At 36.7% G+C, this 20,717-nt stretch overlaps 1 protein-coding gene across 1 annotated transcript in view; it reads right to left on the bottom strand.

The window, feature by feature from the left end:
• Positions 1-8,849: 8,849 nt before the first annotated feature.
• The window catches only part of spns2 (SPNS lysolipid transporter 2, sphingosine-1-phosphate), an 84,058-nt gene continuing 72,190 nt past the window's right edge, over positions 8,850-20,717 (bottom strand). Inside the window, exons 11-13 of the mRNA XM_062988503.1 lie at positions 17,058-17,221; positions 11,880-11,916; positions 8,850-9,620 (exon numbers count right to left, since the gene is read on the bottom strand). Of these exons, the coding sequence (XP_062844573.1) occupies positions 9,609-9,620; positions 11,880-11,916; positions 17,058-17,221 (213 nt within the window). The 3' untranslated portion in view covers positions 8,850-9,608. The remainder of the gene's footprint in view (positions 9,621-11,879; positions 11,917-17,057; positions 17,222-20,717) is intronic.

The following is a 20,717-nucleotide window of genomic DNA, read 5'->3' as shown; positions in this document are numbered from 1 at the left end:
GCTGATAGGAAACGTGTCCATATTGTCAGGTGTAAAAAAAAAAACAAGCCTGCCATGGATCAGAGGTTGTTGGAACATGGGTGCCACGGTGCAAAGTCTAGCAAGCTTTGCAATTAAGTGACATTATATAACTTTTTATGCCACCAAATTAATAAACCATGTTTATGTGTATCTATTTCAAGAAACACACAATGAACTTGAGATTTGGTAACCCTTACACGTGCACATTTGATTTCAACTGCATACAGATTGTTAAATAAAGACGTCATGAAAAACCATTTCTTTATAGAAAGCTACAGCATTCTGTTGTCCTAAACGGATTTTAAAAAACGGGGTGTAAATTAGTCTCCGGGTCTTTTAGAAATGGCAGGAATAGAGCTGTAGAATGTTTCACTCTTGTCTTTTCACTCACTTTCTGAATGATTATTATGCTGAATCTGTGCCGCAATTTCACACACTCTGAAAACTGTCAGTGCAAAATTGAAATGAATTCAAATAGTACAGAGTTTTGAAATATGCCTGAAAAGATTTATTCATAATTCGACCTTCAGTCTGATCCACAGCACCGACAAAAAGGTTTTCAGGCTGCGGTGTGACTATTTCCATTCTCTTCTCACCTCATGTAACCCACATTGGAAAACTGGAGGGACTGGAGTGTACCACCGAAGTGTCAGGGCACCACTGCAATTTTTAGCATTTTTTCTGCATCTGTATTTAGTTTAATTTGGAATCCAAAGCTTTCAAGTTTGTGGTAAGGCAAGGTAAACACTGCAAGTGAAAAAATAGATGCTGGCATGCTCATCTGTATGGCACCAATGAAGATGTACAATTTGGACAAACAATTTTTTAGCAACCCTGGTCATCCTGGTCAGAATCGTGGTAAGTCTTGTCGCTCTGACGAGATTAAAGTCTGGAGAATTTGTCAGATGTGTGAAGAAAAACTCATTAGGGAGGAAACAAACTGGATCGCACAGCTATGACAGCATTTGAAGTTGATTCTTGGTACAATCCTTTTACTATTAAATGCAATGCTGCATTCATCCTTGGTCAGACATCAAAAGACCTTGGTCCAAAAAGTATAAAATTTTTGTCATTCCACAGATCATCATCCCAAAAGGTTGAATCATGCATGGGACTTTAGCGCGTCACATGAGTATCAGTGTTTCTCTTGATTACAAATAGTTTGCTTCTTGCTACACTTTAATGAATCCTATTTTGTAGTCTGTTTTGTATTATAGAGTCATGAACATTGTCCCTTTGCTAAGGCCTAAATCATTTACTGTTCTAAAGATGTATTTCTAGGGTATTTATTGACTACCTGTATGAGTCGCTTAGTCTTTAGGCTGAGTGATTCACCACTTGGCTCCACTTTGGCTTAGTATCCTAATTTACAATTGACTGATGTCACATCAACACTCTTTTCTCAGTAGATCCTGTACAGGGAGGAACTCTACAGGTGTCCAAACATCTAAAGACTTTTAAGTAGTCTTAAATAGTGCTGTCATTCTAAGTAATAATAAGTGCTAGCAGGTTTAATTGTGTCCTTTTAGCAGACAAGGTTGTATTTCAACCCTCTTCTCTATCTGTCTGTCTGTCCGTCTGTCCATCCGTCCTTCCATCCATCCATCCATCCATCCATTTATCCATTATCTAATGTGGTTCATTGGAGTCCTGGACACCTAGAATTGGCTTTCTAAGCCTTTTTACACTGAGACATTTAAACAATCTTAATTTCTCAGCTCTTCGTATTTGTTTAGATTGTGGTATAATGTTACTGTACAGGCTTTAAGGTAACTTAACTGTAATGAATAGGTTTAAGTAGGATTGTATTTTTATAGAGATAGATGATAACAATCTGTGTTCAGTTTGATAATCCTGTTAACTAACTTATATTTGCCAAACTGGTTGGTTGGTTGGTTGATTAGTATTTATTAAATAGTTGAAGGCATTTATTTTCTCACCAAGAAAACATGCGCGTTTGATAACTTTGATTCCTTAAATAAATGAAATTCCTTTTCACAAACTGTGCTGGTTTTACTTCTGTTTACACTGTAAACACCGCAGCGTAGGCGCTGTGTTATTTCTGTTTCAGTCTTCTTTCCACAGTGACATCTAATCCCTGGCTTGGTATGCTAATTTACATTTGACTGATGTCACATCGCCCCTTTTTTCTCTTAAGTAGATCCTGTACAGGGACTTGTGATTTTGAGGGAGGAAATCTACAGGTGTCCGAACATCTAAAGACTTTTAAGTAGTCTTAAAGAGTGCTGTCATTCTAAGTAATAATAAGTGCTAGCAGGTTTAATTGTGTCCTTTTAGCTGACCAGGTTGTATTTCAACCCTCTTTTCAAGTGTTTTTTCTGGGTTTTCATTACTGTGATTAGTGGAAGAGCTTTCCTGTTTATACTTTAGTCCATCTGTGCAATTTGTTAAAAGGTTTTGAGCAAAATCTTTGAACTTTCTGTTTGTGTTGGAACTATTCATTAGTCAGTTTTCTGTTAAACTAGCATCATATAATCCTGCAACTTCAAAAAAACAGCTAAATTTAGGTCTGAAAACACTGGCTGACTCTACAGTCATACAGTTTCTAAACAAAAAAGATTCAAATTGTGAGAACAGATGCTGTCATACAATCGTATAACAATGCTCACACTGACAAACCAGCATGAAAGACGAGCATTCTGTTGTAACAGCCATTAATGGAAAATATTACACAGAAGATACAGAGAGTATCGTTCACCCCAAAGCTAATTTTGGTTATTTAAGGTTAAGGTTGCACCTAAATTAACTGCTATGTATTATTTCATTAGACCTTTTTTACAGGGGAAAAGCATGTGGAATTTCTAGCTGACTTTAGGGAATCATGTCTTCCTGACTACACCCTGGTATTTCCTGTCCGGTTCGTGCTTTGGTGTGTTGACTTTGAAAGCGCGCCCCTTTCACCTTTTCATGCCCCCATGTGGGTAATTCATTTAATCATTGTGTTTAAATCTCTTTCTTATCCTTGATCTCCTGTGAATGATGGAAAAGCATCATTTTTATAGACTGTATGGATCATTTACCTATTAATCCTACGTACAGTGGTGTGAAAAAGTAATAGCCCCCTTCTAAATCGTAACGCTGTAATAATAAATAGTTTATACAAACAAATGAAATAAAAGGTTAATTCGATAATTCACCTTGTTATTTAAGCAAACCATGAGTATATCTGGTTGTGCAGATTCTTAAATAAAAAGTAACATTTTCTTGGTCTGGAAATTGTACTATTAAAAGAAATCACTGCTCCAATGGAGCCTTAAAGCTCGACTAAATTTTGATCTGAATCACATGAACATTAAAACTCAAGGCTTTGGTTTCTATAAATTTTTGTGTGAAGGCTGCATGTGTGAAAGACCCAAAGCTGAAAAATGACAGCTAACTGTAATCTGTACTTGTAATATCTTGTCTCGGTAGCATGAAGGGGGCTTAACTGACCTGGAGAAACGTAATTATCTGCAGCAGCTTAGCTGCGTTTTGGAGGTCATGAGGTCTTTTTTGCCGAGGAGATATTTCTCACTTTGTTTTACTGTCATGAATAATTTTGAGGTTAACATGTTTCACCTTGGCAGGTGTTTTTTTTTCTTATGTGATGGGTATGAGATGGTAGCTTGGGCATTTTGCTGGTAGGCTGGCACAAGAAGTTCTGTTTCTTCCATACACAGTAACAAACTTGTATTTTTGTGCAGGTTTTGTAAATATGTGTGTGTGTGTGTGTGTGTGTTTTAACTACACTGTCGACCTTATTTGAGGGTTGCAGCTGAATATTTTCTTTCTAGGGTAACAGCAACTCGATGGGCAACTAAGGTTCAGAATAACTCTCCCCACAATGTAGGGTTTCATTCAAGCCCCTAAATCCAGACTCTTTCACTCTTTGCCACCTCCCTCCTTCTCATGTAGAGAAATAAAGAAGAGAAAGTCTTCTGTTCTGAGTCTATGAAAGTCCCCATTCTTCCTGCTCAGGTAATCGACATTAGAGCTCATTCATTCATGTATCATTTCTGTCTAGACCTCTAGGTGGGTGTCCCACCAAAGATTATTGAAAGTGGTCTTTTATTTTTGAGCCCATATACAGTCACCATGTAATTCACTAAATCCATTTACATTTGCATTTGCATTTGCAGCATTTAGCAGACACCTTTTATCCAAAGCAAATTACAATTATGACTGAACACAGTTTGAGCAATTGATTGTTAAAGGGTTTGCTCAAGGGCCCAACTTGGTGATGGTGTGGCTTGAACTGGCTACCTTATGATTACTAGTCTAGTACATTAACTGCTGAGCTACAACTGCCCTCATAATCCAAACCCAAATAATCTTTCTAAATAAACAATTACCATGTAACACATAGACCCAATTCTTTTAGTCATTCTTTAACATTAGGTAGATTAGTGATTGCATGTGGTGGCTCAGAGGTCATAATTGTAGGTCAGATTGGATAAAAAGGGCTGCGAAACGCCACCAAATGTAAATGTAAGTACCGTTTCTGTAAGGCAGTGCTGGCTCAGCAGTTGAAGCCCCACCACCACTGTTGCCACTGTTGGCCCCTGAGCAAGGCCCTTAACCCTCCCAATTGTAAGCCATCTCATACAAAAACATCTGCTAAATGCTGTCAATGTAAATGGTAAATGAACACAAGTAAAATGTCACAAAAGGTGTTGACCAACATATATCAGACATCTGCTCTAAAATATCTATAGGGGAATAATTAGGACTTAATGTAAAATTATGTATGTATGTAAAACAATGTGTATTTTGCCTCAGTGTACAGCTAGGGGGGTGGGTAGAGAGGCAATAAGTTTTCCAAGGAACATGATTGGAGTAATATGTGTTATTGCATATGTGTAATTATCTTAGTTGGCTAAGCTCTTGTTGCTCCCAAAATATTGTGACCAGGGCAGTTCTAGAGCTGCGGAACTTTGACAAATAGCAAGCAAAACACCTAAAAACTGAAATAAGACACTTGAAACATGACATGTTTGATTAAATAGGTTTATTTCATTTAATGACATATAAGTTTACATCTCATATTACTCCCAGTTGGGCATCACAGTAAAATCCTAGAGAGTAATAATAATAATTATAATAATGCTTTTTTGGACAATATTTGTTCTCTATAACCACACTTGCTCTTAAAAATAAAATTCCCTTTATGGTTTCTGCTGGACATCAGAAACAGTTTGCTTTATACAGAACTCTTGTATGACAAGAAAGAAGACATTCTCATTCCACACCATCAACATGTTAATTTTTTGATTAAAGCAATCTTGCAAAAATGTTGTTGACGGTGATTTAAATTTGGCATTACAATTCCTAAGCCTGTAGTTCATTTAATTCAAAAATTAACAAAACAAAACAAAAAAAAGCCAGCATGTAGCTTGAGTATGAAACATAAGTAGATATAGGTACAGTCCCTATAGCACTTTAAATGCCAGTGTATAGACTATGAGTTGGAAAACAAAGCAAACCCTGAATATATCCGGTTGTGCAAAATACTAAAAAAAAAAAAATAACAAAAGTGACATTTCATTGGTCTGGAATACCTGTTTATGTAGAACTTATGTAGTACTATAAATGTGTGATGGGCTGTTTGGTGTACGTATGTGTACAATTCTTTAAGATGATGAACTATCCAGGGCCTTCATTTATTTTTGATGTGTTTGCACAAATCTATCTCTTTTCTGACTATACATACATTTCATTTTACCTAGTGGTAGAACATAAAGCCCTAGGTGATCATGTTGGTTCAAGAGGGGTCATGCATTCAGTGATTTATTCATTTAGCATTAATAACTAAACCTCAGCTTGTTTTGATTGATGCTTTGTTTAAGCTTTGTTTAGGGCCAGTGATAGCTCAGTGGTTAAGGTACTGGACTAGTAAACAGAAGGTTGCCGGTTCAAGCCCCGCCACCACCAAGTTGCCACCGTTGGGTCCCTGAGCAAGGCCCTTAACCCTTAATTGCTCATTGTGTTCCGCTCACTGTGTAAGTCGCTTTGGATAAAAGCGTCTGCTAAATGCTGAAAATGTAAATGTAAATGTAAAGCCTTTCTCAGGAACATTGGGTGCATGATGTAGATACACTCACACATTCACATTCACACCTAGGGGCAATTGAGAGTAGACAGTCCAAATAGTTAGAAGCTTTTTAGAAAGATAAGACAGACCCAGTAGTCCCACATGGACTCAAGGTGATAGTAAAGTAAAGTGAAAGTAAAATTTACATACAGATGTGTGTAAATGCACAATTAATAAATGAAGACCCAGGATTCCATATGAATAAAAACATATAAAAGTCTAAAAACAATTAAGTTGTTCATAATATTCAGAAGCTTATGTTTCCCTTTGTAAATTTTCATAAAATGCTAACATACAAACAAAAAATAAATACATTGAATCAAAGCTAGTTTACAATATATTAAAATCACTGCATAATTGTCCATCTTATAGCGTCCATGTATATAAAACTAACATTTGCAAAAACAAGAAGACATCCAAAGACCAATAATACAAAAAAGCTTCAAATGAATTCAAATAAATGTGCATGTGTAAACACACTGAATTGGACAGAATCACATTCAGCTTTTCACCTGGCGTGACAAAAGCTCTCAGAATGAAACGGGTAAAGAATGGTGGCATCCCCCCGGTCCCACTGATGACTCACACCATCACACTACAAAAGCTTTTTTCAACCTGTTCCTAAACAAATGACACTTCAATGCAAATGCAAGGTGCATCTTTTCCATGTAAAAAAGCTGGAACCTCTGCCTGCCTCTACTTTACGGCTTTGTAGATTTCCATTTGGTGAAAGAAGGTTTTCTGTAACAAAAACTAGTGCGGCTCTATTTTATGATCACAGCACAAACATAATAATAAGGTGTAAAATCACAGACTTGGTCAGGTAGGTGTGGCAGGTAAAAAGTATTAGTATTTTTGTGAATGTCGTAATTGTAACTTAAGCAGTGTCATTGTCATAAGAATAAATGAGTACATTTGACTTCTACATACTTTTTTTTATTTTATATTCAAAAAGAACTTTAAGGCCAGCAGGGATGTGGGTAAGGTGGCCTTGTAGTGATTTATTTTAAAGTAAGTACATTTAGACCATTTTGGGATGGCAGATATTACTTGACAGGCACATTTCAAATGTCACAACTCCTGACGTGTTTTTAATGTGCTAGCCTACCCCTGCTGAAATCCGAGTTTGAATCTCAGCTGTGCTATCGACCGGCGAAAAGAACATTTATCTATAATCCATAATTGAAAAAAAATTTACAAATGTGAAAAGTTGACCTACATCCAACAAAATTATCAATGAAGCAGAATTACACCAAAAATCTGTGCTTGTGCCTGCATGAAAGTAGAGTCTTTAATGTTAGTTAAAATTCCAATTTATTGTGAAAATATCTAAATTGTGTGAAACAGCAATAATATATATATTTTTTTTACAATAAATCAGTAAACAAGGCCTACTTTTGAGTATTTTCCTATATTTCCCTCCTATATTTCTCTTTTTGTCTTTAAAAGCAAAGTGCTTTGTCTAATGTTTACAAAGAATTTAAGAATTTATGTCTTTTTAGCATTTTTAACATAAAACCCTTCCTTATAAAGCAGACATCACCTTGTCATAAACATGTCACAGCAGATGTTAAACTGTCATTACGATACACTGAAAAAATAACATGTAATGTAGGTTATCATAACACTGTTATATCAGAGGATATAAGGTGATGGTAGCGTATACACCTGCCATGACAAGTTATAACATGGTTATATAAGCATTATGATGCAGTGTTTTCAGGGTGCTACCAAAAATTTTAATCAAATCTCTAAAACTAATTTTAATAAGCTTTATACTCATTAAAAGAACTATTTAAAAAAATTACAACCTCATAATACTTTCTTTGCCACAGTTACAGCTATCTTAGAATGATCTTGCTGTCCTGGATGCTCCTAGCATTTAATAAAACAACTTTTTTCTTTCGTGGATGGATTTTAGTAGCTGTTTAACAACGACTGAAATAAATCTGTTCAGGTTTTCTTTTCCTTTTAAAAAAAGCGAACTTCTGACTGAGCGACTACAAGAACTCACACAAATGTAGTTATTCTTACAGTCGGCCGCTTGTAAATGTGATTTTCTTTCTTTTTTTTCTTTGTTGTTTTCTCTCCTTGGCTTGATATTTGAGGCGTAATTGTTCCATTTACTTAAAATGAGCCGTTTAAGAAAAAAAAAAAAAAACTCTTCATGATTTGGAAAACTGTGGTAGAAAATCTAAATAAAAAAAAGTTTTAGGCTTTAAGTTAGAAAAGATATTTATACTCATATTTACACTCCAGTGTTTCTCTACGTGTAGTTTTCACCCAGCAACCCTATAAAATCTCAGGTTTCATATTTATAAACGTATAGCATAGAAATATTTCAGCTGATTATAGAAGCTGATTGCATCATAAACTGGCACTGCAATAAATCAGTAAGTGCTAAGAAAAGTGAGATGATAGGCTGGAGTTATAAATGTGTGTATAAAGGCAGTACTGCACTTGTGAGCTGTATTTCAAATTGTATCTAATATTGCATTTACACTTAAAAAAAAAAACCTCATACTGTGTTATTTGAACAGCTTAGATGAATATAATTAGCTTTTGGCACTTGTATTAATGCTGCTCTACAATAACAAGTGTGTCCTAAAATAGTTGCTGCATCCCAAACTACATACTATATACTAAATCTAGTTGTGTACTAATTAGACATACAATTTAATACAACAGAATATGGTAAGTAATGCTGCTCATTTTCTTTATAAATATTCTCTAAATTGTCAGTATTACCAATACCCACCCACTATCATGCACGCCCTCTCAATCTTGGACTGTACGGGGTAGCATTTGCTTTTAATTGTCTAAGTGTACAAATATCCTGCTCATATATCAAATGTATGCATCCATGTATGCATATTTACACATCAATTATAACTCCAGTCTAAGAAAACAAGCAAAGAAAAGAAAGAAAATGACCAGGAACCAGACTTTCTGCCCATGCCAGCATTATTAAGGCAGGGCAACCACAGAGCCACTCATCCACCATGACTTCAAGGTCACTGATTCCTTCATTTCCATATTTACATTCAGTGAACTTAGTTGGATGAAGGCTTGGCCAGTTCTGGACAAGGACAGGAATGTGATGCTATGGCACTTGGTGCAGGTTGACAGGCAGCGTGACAGGTCATCATAATTCAGTAGTATGGTACTATTAATCCCCTCCCCAAACCCTCTAAAACTTACTGGCCTTTAAACACTCCACTGTACATTAAACGAGAGCTGCCCACCAGCTGCCGAATGTCTGACTTGCCTTCGACTTGTTGATGGGATTGGATTATTCCTGGAAGTTTCTCAGTAGGACAAGTTCAGCCTTCAAATGAAAGATTCGAAAAGAATAGCAGTAAAGATGGTTGATGGTGGTGAAGATGATATGCAGCATACGGGTCAAGTGGGTCAGCTACTCTAGTTCTATTTTCCTCTTTTCCTCCCGTCGCCCACTCCTCAGCTCACTCGTCATCCTCCCACAGCAGGCCTTCTTTTACTTAGTGACCTGTAGAAAAAGAAAAAGTGTGAGTACGTGAGCGGGCGAGTGGCTTCCCAACAGGATGTTCTTGTGTAATTATCACTTCGAAGCCATTGTGCCATCTGTTTTCTATTGCTTGTGGGTCATGCTGACATTACACACACAACCAGCTCTCAACACTGGTTTCCAAGTGTTAGTTTGTTTGCTTATATTATAGGACCTTACTGTTGGTATTATTTGGCAGCCTTTTGTGATTATTCAGCAAAGAAGTGGAATGATTTACAATTGTAGACTAGACAGGTAATGTTATTACTTTTAGCGTATTCAATTACCTAATTGCATTACGCTTTCTCTCTACTGATGCTGATCCCCGCCCAGATTTAGGAGAGCGATTTAGACTGACACACACCCCCTCCGACGTGTGTAGTAGCGGACTGCATCTTTTCACCTGCACAAGGTGAGTTCATATGCGGATCAGCTTTGTGTATGGAGAGTCACACCCTGATCAACGCATTATTCCTCGACTCAACAGAGGTTGTAATTGCATCAGTTATAAGATCCCTATCCGGTTCCCACCCAGTATGAACAACAGCCAATCGAGTTTCGAACCAATGAGTTCGAAATGTCAGCTCTGATGTAACCCGCTCAAACTTTGTTGACATTTTAATTCATGGTTTCCATTATTTAATGTTTTAAGTTGTATTATATGTATGATAGGTTCTATATTAATAAGGAATACTACTATAATTAAAAATAATTCTACTTTTTTAATCCATGTCTACCAGAGTTACTTTCCCTACTAGCCAAGTAACCATTGTTATTATAAATCTATTTTTAATGAGTTAATTATGCTTAAGGTTAAATAAGTTCAAATACTATTAATGTAGACCAGGACTGGCCAATTTAAGTAAAACAGGTCAGGCTGAAGGTACATATATGTCTTTATATATGCACAACAATAATGAGTTGTGCACAGATATTTTTAAATTCTCTGTCTTTATTTCATTAACTTGTCTGAGTCCGCTCAGCAAATACAAGTCCAAAAACAACAGCAGGAATGTTCTGCTGCTGCTTGGCATGATTAACGTTACAGAGTCACAACAACATTAAGTGGAGAACTCATTTATAAAGCACCCGCATCACTCTCACTGATCTTGTTAGTTCGAGTTGGGTACACCCAAATCTATTGTGAGGGTTTGGCCTGCTGCCTATCTGCAATATGTTTTGTTTTCTTTCCTCTATTTTCTTCAGTCTTTTTATTGTGGAAAAGCAGAGCTGTGGTAATTACACGCTCTGGCACGAGTGAAGTGTGAGTGTATAAAGCTGATAAGAGTGGGAGGAAGGGGAGCAGTGTGCACTTATGGTGCGTCTAATATATCAGCCCTGTATATAGTATATACACACAACATACACACAACATACACAGTGCGTTGTCACAACACTGCACCACACTTGACATTACTTGTATTATACCATATTATAGCCTGCCATAATCTTTATTATACTGATAATATACTACACCAAACTATATAATTCTAAAATGCAATATAAATAAACACAGTAAAGTGCATAAAAATGTAGTATACTCTACTACACTGTACCAAACCACTGTACATTACAATATGTGTCGAAGATTACAACACTCAACTGTACTGCACTACAATCCATTATACCACACTATACTACATTCTATTCCACTATCCTAAACAGTACATACTGTTATATACTGTCCTCCATCCCTACCACCTGAAAGAATTCCTACATTTACACCACAATTACCTTCAATTACATTTAGACTCTATTACATTATATAGCATTTAAAAGTTCTTGCTTCTTACAACCCAAAACCAAATCTTTACATTTGACAAGTAATTTATATCCCATACAATTTTATATCCCGTGCAGATTCACTGTTCCTTCTCTGTCACCCCTACACTGCACTAACTGACTCTTAAACAAACAGGCATCCAGTAATTGCTATGAACAGATTATAAACAGTTTTTTATACAATAAATGTGAACACATTTTTTGATAGCACTAATGTTTTAAGATTATGCTTATTTATATAGTATGTATAATATGTCCAATGACTCTGTGTGAAGCTCTGGTCCTTCTATAATAACAGGTGATCAATCTCTGCAATTTTTTTGTGATCTCAGAGATCTCAGAAAAAATCATCAAAACACCAGTAAGCAAAATGTCACTGAGATTTGATTACAAAATACCTTAAAATTTAAAGGTGACATATCTGTAACAATATTGCAGGTAAAATGCATCTGGGCTTACCTTCACTGTGGACGGTGACCGGGAAAGCTGATTCACACTAGAGAAAAACAACAACAACAAAAAAGGAAATGTGATTAGATATAGCAGAGAACTTTTCAACCATATTACATTTTTTCTTCATTGTTATGCTTGGATATGGAGATCATCAATGCACAATGTGATTACTGGTGGGCAATGCTGAAAAAAGTACTTAGAGAATATTGTATCATTCTTAGGTTAACATTTAATTATTTCATAATGTGAGTACAAACAGAGCTGGTCAGTCTCATAGAACTATTCAAAAATACCTTACAAACACATCATGTTTGTACCATGATAACTCAGACTATTCTTGTTTCTCTCTGTCTCTGAGAGCTTAACGCTTATGCAAGCACATTTAATGCCAGTCACTTTGCCACTGCTCTGCTTGGGGCACGTGTTTCAGTCCATAGTGCCCATATCTACAACATGCCCCTTTGGGCACTCAGCTTAAAAATGTCATGGCAACAAAGCCGACAAGACAGATGAGCTTTATACCCGTCTGTATAAGTGTGAGTGCATCTGTGAGCAACGTCTTAGTCTGTTCTATAAATGGCTTCCTCTCAGCTAAAAAAAGCGAACACAGCTAAGAACTAATAAGTCACTGTGTGAGCTCCAGGAATAGATGGCATCATGCGAGTGAAGGCTGTTTGTTCTGCTTCTTGTGTTTTTAGAAATGGATGGGGGTGTGTAGGGACAGGAATGGGTTTGAGTGGGCAGTTGTAGCCTAGCGGTTAAGGTACTAGACTAGTTGAAAGGTCGCTAGTTCAGGCCCCACCACTGCCAGGTTGCCACTGTTGGCCCCTTGAGCAAGACCCTTAATCTGCTGTAAGTCAGCACTCTTACAAAGAATCATTTTGTAAAACACATCATGCTTTGCTAAGGAAGAAAAAAATTGCGCTGCTAGATAAGTGATATGTCTAACGCTGACCCAGTTTATTAAATGTGTTGCAGATATTTATGTACTTCTGTTTTTTTCTACAGTGGTTGTGTCCTAAAACATTTACACCCTTGCTTAGCATTAAGTCTAATTATAACAAATACTGGATGTTGGCTGTAAGATGAGTGGGAAAAAGTCCTACAAGAGCTAGGGCATGACCAAATCTAGTATAAATGTGGTGCCCAAAGAAAAATAACACTTTTTTTTAAAGATTTAGGTTGTTTTAAAAGGTCTGTGTGGGTAGCTGCTCTTGATTTTAATGCAATTTATAGCCAACTTCAACTTTAGCAGGACTTTTCCCCAGATGATGATAACAAAAATATTAGGGATCAGGTCCTACTTCTCAGGACTAATCACATTCCATAGTCTAACTGCACTAACAATGCATTCTATTTTGGTGTTTCATGTAAAAACTACCACAATTGTGTGTTTACACTCATAATCAGCAAGTTCTTCTGGAGCAGTAAAAACTCCAGTTCTCAAGAAGCGTTCCATGCTCAATGCTCTGTATCAGGCTTCCTGTACTATCTGTTCCTGAATGTGGTTAGTTTACAGGATGCAAAGCAGCAGAGTCCAATAATGTGGTAATACTCCGGCCACAGATATGAGAATGTTATCTGGCATTCTGAGACCATGTTATTATGTCAAGTCATATACTGTGCATTAATGTGTATGTTAAATGCATTACATTGGCCAGTTTATGACCTAAAACTGACAACTTCATAAATAATTAAACATGTGCTGCTGAGGACTAGTTGGAGATGCTTCAGTTTCCACTGTAATACGAGAAAAATGATTTCGGCCCACAGAAAAACAGCATCAATTTTCTGACAGATGCCATGAATGATCTTAAGAGATGAAAATCAAGCTCAGCACATTTCCTGTGTTTACTCACTGCAGGATTACGAAGAGGTTTATCAGATAGAGACGTGCTGCACAGAAATGTGCAAAATCTACCCTTTAAGAATATATATACAGGTACAGTGTATCACAAAAGTGAGTACACCCCTCACATTTCTGCAGATATTTAAGTATATCTTTTCATGGGACAACACTGACAAAATGACACTTTGACACAATGAAAAGTAGTCTGTGTGCAGCTTATATAACAGTGTAAATTTATTCTTCCCTCAAAATAACTCAATATACAGCCATTAATGTCTAAACCACCGCCAACAAAAGTGAGTACACCCCTTAGTGAAAGTTCCTGAAGTGTCAATATTTTGTGTGGCCATCATTATTTCCCAGAACTGCCTTAACTCTCCTGGGCATGGAGTTTACCAGAGCTTCACAGGTTGCCACTGGAATGCTTTTCCACTCCTCCATGACGACATCACGGAGCCGGCGGATATTCGAGACTTTGCGCTCCTCCACCTTCCGCTTGAGGATGCCCCAAAGATGTTCTATTGGGTTTAGGTCTGGAGACATGCTTGGCCAGTCCATAACCTTTACCCTCAGCCTCTTCAATAAAGCAGTGGTCGTCTTAGAGGTGTGTTTGGGGTCATTATCATGCTGGAACACTGCCCTGCGACCCAGTTTCCGGAGGGAGGGGATCATGCTCTGCTTCAGTATTTCACAGTACATATTGGAGTTCATGTGTCCCTCAATGAAATGTAACTCCCCAACACCTGCTGCACTCATGCAGCCCCAGACCATGGCATTCCCACCACCATGCTTGACTGTAGGCATGACACACTTATCTTTGTACTCCTCACCTGATTGCCGCCACACATGCTTGAGACCATCTGAACCAAACAAATTAATCTTGGTCTCATCAGACCATAGGACATGGTTCCAGTAATCCATGTCCTTTGTTGACATGTCTTCAGCAAACTGTTTGCGGGCTTTCTTGTGTAGAGACTTCAGAAGAGGCTTCCTTCTGGGGTGACAGCAATGCAGACCAATTTGATGTAGTGTGCGGCGTATGGTCTGAGCACTGACAGGCTGACCCCTCACCTTTTCAATCTCTGCAGCAATGCTGACAGCACTCCTGCGCCTATCTTTCAAAGACAGCAGTTGGATGTGACGCTGAGCACGTGCACTCAGCTTCTTTGGACGACCAACGCGAGGTCTGTTCTGAGTGGACCCTGCTCTTTTAAAACGCTGGATGATCTTGGCCACTGTGCTGCAGCTCAGTTTCAGGGTGTTGGCAATCTTCTTGTAGCCTTGGCCATCTTCATGTAGCACAACAATTCGTCTTTTAAGATCCTCAGAGAGTTCTTTGCCATGAGGTGCCATGTTGGAACTTTCAGTGACCAGTATGAGAGAGTGTGAGAGCTGTACTACTAAATTGAACACACCTGCTCCCTATGCACACCTGAGACCTAGTAACACTAACAAATCACATGACATTTTGGAGGGAAAATGACAAGCAGTGCTCAATTTGGACATTTAGGGGTGTAGTCTCTTAGGGGTGTACTCACTTTTGTTGCCGGTGGTTTAGACATTAATGGCTGTATATTGAGTTATTTTGAGGGAAGAATAAATTTACACTGTTATATAAGCTGCACACAGACTACTTTTCATTGTGTCAAAGTGTCATTTTGTCAGTGTTGTCCCATGAAAAGATATACTTAAATATCTGCAGAAATGTGAGGGGTGTACTCACTTTTGTGATACACTGTATATATATATATATATATATATATATATATATGACAAATGTTTATTAAAAGTTTAAAATTGGAAACGTTCAGAATTTAAACATTTACATTAAGGATTAAATTGAAAGTGAGCACTAGAAAACTGAAACTACAAAACCAAAGACCTTATAAATAAATAACTAAAATAAATAATGAGAAAGTAACATCTATCTATTATGTTAATAATATTGATAATAATAGCATGTTTTGCATGCTGTGTAGATATTCTCTAATAACTTGTATGTCCATTACTTATTTTTGTTAGTGAATCCTCTAAAAAGGTTCTGGATTCTAAACCACAACCCCCCCATTCTTCCAGATATTTTGATCTAAGAAACTAAGAAACTGCTTGGCCGATTCTTCCTAAAATTTTAGTCGTATTTGTTACTACTTGGCTAGATGTAACAAAATGCTTTCTTCAAATTAGGTTTGGAGACCTCTCTTACAAACATCTAGCTCGTTTGTATTATTGAATTGTTGCATAAAACATTCACTTGAATTTACAAAAAAGTCACAAAAGTTCTCTTTTTTAAGGTTAAAAAACATTTTTACACTCTAGTTTAAAGGTGACATATAAACCCCAGTAAATATAACACTAAGGAATTGGCTATGACATTACTGATTAACTGGATAAATGGTTTATTCATATGAAGTAAACATCACATGTTGCTTTACTTTCTGATTAAAGTCCAAGTGCCACAATCTCATCATGGGAGAATAACAAGTTTTAGCCTTGAGAGAGCTCAAAGATGACCACAGTCATTAAGACTGCTGCCCCACCTAAAAACGTCCCCCGCCAGACTGGAAGGAAGTCATTTTTGAGTGGAAGCAAACACAGGAAGTTGACTTGATAATAGAAAGAAAAATGGCTCACACTCATGGTTCTGTAATTCTGTTTGTCTTTGCCTTTTAAGGAACAGGGATGCTTCCATATCTGGTGGATACGTATTTTTGTAATGCACCATTTTACTTCAGTGTGTACATTAGCTTGATCTAGAGCAGGGTGCGCCAGAGCATTTTTAAAGGGGTCAGAGTACACTATCAAAAGACTTATAAACATTTGCAAAACCATCTTCAGTAATTGTTATCTAAAAACATTCCCCCCCCCCCCCCATAAAAACATATTATAATTAGGATGACGGATTAATGTTACAACTACTGCTGATAACCTCTGTTTCAGTGGTCAAAACAGTCTGTGGGCCGTGTTTGCATTTTTTTTTACTCCATCTGGCCCCCAACAAGTAAAGTTTGGACACCCCTGCTTTTAGGCAGATCATCAATTTAGATAGAGAGTTGTAGCTTTCCCTCATCCCCTGTTTTACTTGTTCATCCTTACGGCTTTGCGCTGCAACCTGAAGCCATCCACAAGTGCACAAGTACTGCAAATTTCATAATCGCCATAGCAACAGTCATATCACTAGACCCCCCTTATGTGCTGAGAATGAAAAAAAGACCACGTTCTTCAAGACTTTGATAAAATCGATCAGTCAGTGGGAGGTAAATGTGTGTATGAAGCATCAGCTTTCATTAAATGTTTGTATCAATGCACGCATGATGACTCAAAGTAAAGCCACTCACTGATTCTCTGCTTTGTTCCGGTCATCAAGGTAAAAGAGAGCAGTAGCGAGGAAGAACATTCCACCGAGGACAATTACGAAGGGGCAGAGCATGAGGGCATAGCCTAAACTCAGGAACTGCCACAGCACTGACGTAGTGTAGGTCTCCTGCAGCGCGTCTGATATCTTAGGAACACACAGAAAAACACATACTTCAGTGAACAATGGAGAGGCTGGAAATATTGCCATTTACTCTTGATGACAGTTCCCAGAAAGGGCTTTTAAGGACTGAACCGTGTTAATAATTATGTAAAATACCAGTGAACAGGTCATTTTGAACCAAAGTTGTTTACATTGATTAAAAATGGACAAGAAATGTCTAGCCCCCTTTTAACCCTAATTAAAATACCACTAAATTATACATTAATATGCAATTTAGAAACATATCCATGTTTTCCTGCTATTCTAATAGCAAGTTGACAAGATATTTGCTAAAACATCAAAACATTAGTATAATTGAATGATTAGTCCTAAGAATGCTTAAAAGTAATCATTAATTCACATGCACAAAACATAAACTTTATTGTCTCTGACCCAAAGATCAAACTTATATTTATGCTATGTTACATAAAAGTCTTTTTCTAATAACATTAATCAAGTAATCTTAGCTTTTTCCAGTGCTAATGGGTTTGGGAACATGTCTGTAAAATGTCACCCACCGTGACTCTAACCTGAATAAAGCAGTGGTAAAACAGGCAATGAATGAATGAATGGGAACGTATTTAACAGCATAACAATTTGAGGGAAACGTTACTGAACAGAGTTTCTTAGTAATTGGTATTTGTACATGTAAAGCTATGAAATGCTTGGCATTCTCTTGAAGTGCCCCATCAATGCTCAGTAGGGTTAAGGTCAGGTTACTGTGGAGGAATGACCATGACACTCAGCAGGTTTGCATTCATTTTTCAAAAAACTATGTAAAATGTAAGAAATATTTCACAAATAGTATCAAACATTTAGCCTTAGACTGGGTTTAAAATAGGCCCCCAAGGGGTGTTCGTTTACTAGTTCAGTTGTACTTTAAGCAAAGCAGCTCACTTGGCTTAAGCTAAAAGCCAACAATATGATAATGTTCCAAATCAATAAATCAATAATCAGGTCACTTAAACAAGATTAGGCTATTGATTGTAGGCTGAATTACCTATTCAAGCTCCTGTCAGTGATCTATCTATTTAAAATCAAAAGATTTACATTTGTAGCTCATCTAATTTCCACCTACAGTGGAAAGAGGAATATTTAAGTTTAATATACAATACATCATCTGACATATCTAGATCACGCTAATGTTGTGAAATACAGCTAAATTGCATATGTATACAATAGGATATTAACCAGAGATGCCTACCCATACATAAACCGTTTATATATTTTATAAACAAACCTATATTAAGGAGTGGTACTCTCACAGATAACAAATACACATTTCAAGAACATGCATTTTAGGATATGGGAAAATGAACATGTCCAGTTATCTTAATATTTATAAAACTTTTTACTGATTATAAAAATGCTTGCAAGAGGTTCTTGGAATGTTTCAGTTTTAAATGATCTAAACAATTGACACTGTTCAATGTGTCCAGTTTTTTATGTTTTATATTTCTTCCAATTTGATTTATTTGCAGTGGTCACTGTGTGCTTTAAGGATGTTTTAATTGAATTATATTAATGTTTTATTAACATAATGCTTGCTTCACGTTTTGTAAGAACATTTAAATAATGTTAAAGAAGGTTATGAAAACATTCCCTTCTCACCTTAGCAAGCCGTGGCTAATCCACTCACATCAGCGGAAGCAGAAATCTACTATGAGCTGGAAACAACTGCTGGAAATAGGTGCGCTCACACTCTGCTGACGAGTAAACTTTAATATGCGCTTAAAAGTAAGTGTGTGTGGCTGAGATACACTGCCAAATCACATGAGCTGTTACTTCTTTCGCTCATTAGAGGAAAAAGCTGAAGTTTTGTCGTGCATGTCTAATTATATTAAAATAATGTGATTTTTTGTAGATTGTTCTTGATAGCTTGCATAACGGCATTGCCACCCACAATCTGGAAATACTTTTTTTAGCCACTCACCCATAACCTTGTATTTTAAATGAGAAATGATGCAGATTTGCTTATATTAACATTTCACTGTGAAATCAGGCATTTCAGTGTCTATGCTGTTCCAGTTTTGTTCTTCAAGTGGGCAGTTTGGTATTTCTGCAGGGTTTAGTCATTCCTGACCATTTTATTTTAGCACAGAAGGGAGAAAAGCAATACAGCTAAAAACCACAACCATTAGGGTCCAAGCACCATTTAGCAAATGCTGATTTGATTCTATTTGTTTAACTATGACACAGTGGAGAAAAATTCTAATGTATTTTTGCAACAATTTTAACTGTACAATACTGATATTAAAACACCACACTGCTGGTAAAAAGACCAACAGACTGCTATAAAATACCAAAATGCTGATTTCATAATGAAAAAAAAATACAAATATTGTATTGATTCAGACAAATTGGACCTTAATTATGTATATAAATATTGTACATTTATTTAAACTGTCTATCTGTCTTGGAGTATTAATATACGGCTGTAAAGAATTCTTCACATCAACATGGTTTTCAACCAAGATTTCTACATTTCAGCATTTTCATTTTTTTAACCCTGAAGGACATTTTGTGGGTTACGTGCGTCACCATAATCTTCACACCACTCTGCAAAACACTGGCGTGAAAAAGCCGAGTCACATTTGACGCAGTCTGTCTGGCTACTGCCGATGCTGATATGTACAAAGCTTCCTTCATATATCATCAGTCCTAAATAGAAACGCTTATCTCAGAGAAATGAAGAGAATTTACTGGAAGCATTGGTCAACCCAGCTAAGTGGTAGCCAGAAACACAGATACGCCAGCATGGGAAGTTTGATGTCACTTACAGCTCCAGAAAACTCGCCTGCTAAGACAGCGGAGTTCACTGGAATGTATTAGGTTGGTGGGATGAAATCTAGACTGTACTTGGACTTGACCTAGTGTTTGAGGCCAGACCTAACAAGACCTTACAAGAATTCTCAAATATTTTTCAACCTTTCAATCACTATTCAGCACCAACATTATTTACCAATCATTTTCTTTATTTTAAAGAAGAAATGTTTACTTGAAGCCTATGGCCAGTTGTTGTAGTCCATCAAATGAATGGATTTTTGCTTACCAAAAAAAGCTGTAGAAACTGCCCTTATACACATAAAAAAAGGATTTTAATATATATATAATATATTCACTTATTTACCTGTAGTTCTGTGTTCATGTGCAATCACATCATATGCAAATTTCTCCTTAAAACTAGTCCCTTTTAAATTATTAATTTAATTTGTACAATTTTAGATGGATTTAAATGTTTTATTTTCCTTTTAGCAGAGGGAAATGTGTCACAATCCATCAATGTTAATAGTAATTGGACCTAATGACTGCTGAGGCAGTGTTTGGGTTTTCTGAGACTGTAATGAAAATGTCACAATAATATGTAATGGAATTACATAGTAACGTAATATAATAATGGCTGAAATTGTAATAATAATAATGTTTAATAATACATTTGCCTGTGTCAAGTTTAACTGACGTAACAGATCTGTTCTAATTA

This window comes from Trichomycterus rosablanca, chromosome 26 (assembly GCF_030014385.1).
Source record: "Trichomycterus rosablanca isolate fTriRos1 chromosome 26, fTriRos1.hap1, whole genome shotgun sequence".
NCBI classification, from domain to species: Eukaryota; Metazoa; Chordata; class Actinopteri; order Siluriformes; family Trichomycteridae; genus Trichomycterus; species Trichomycterus rosablanca.
This window is presented reverse-complemented; position numbering and strand designations above follow the sequence as displayed.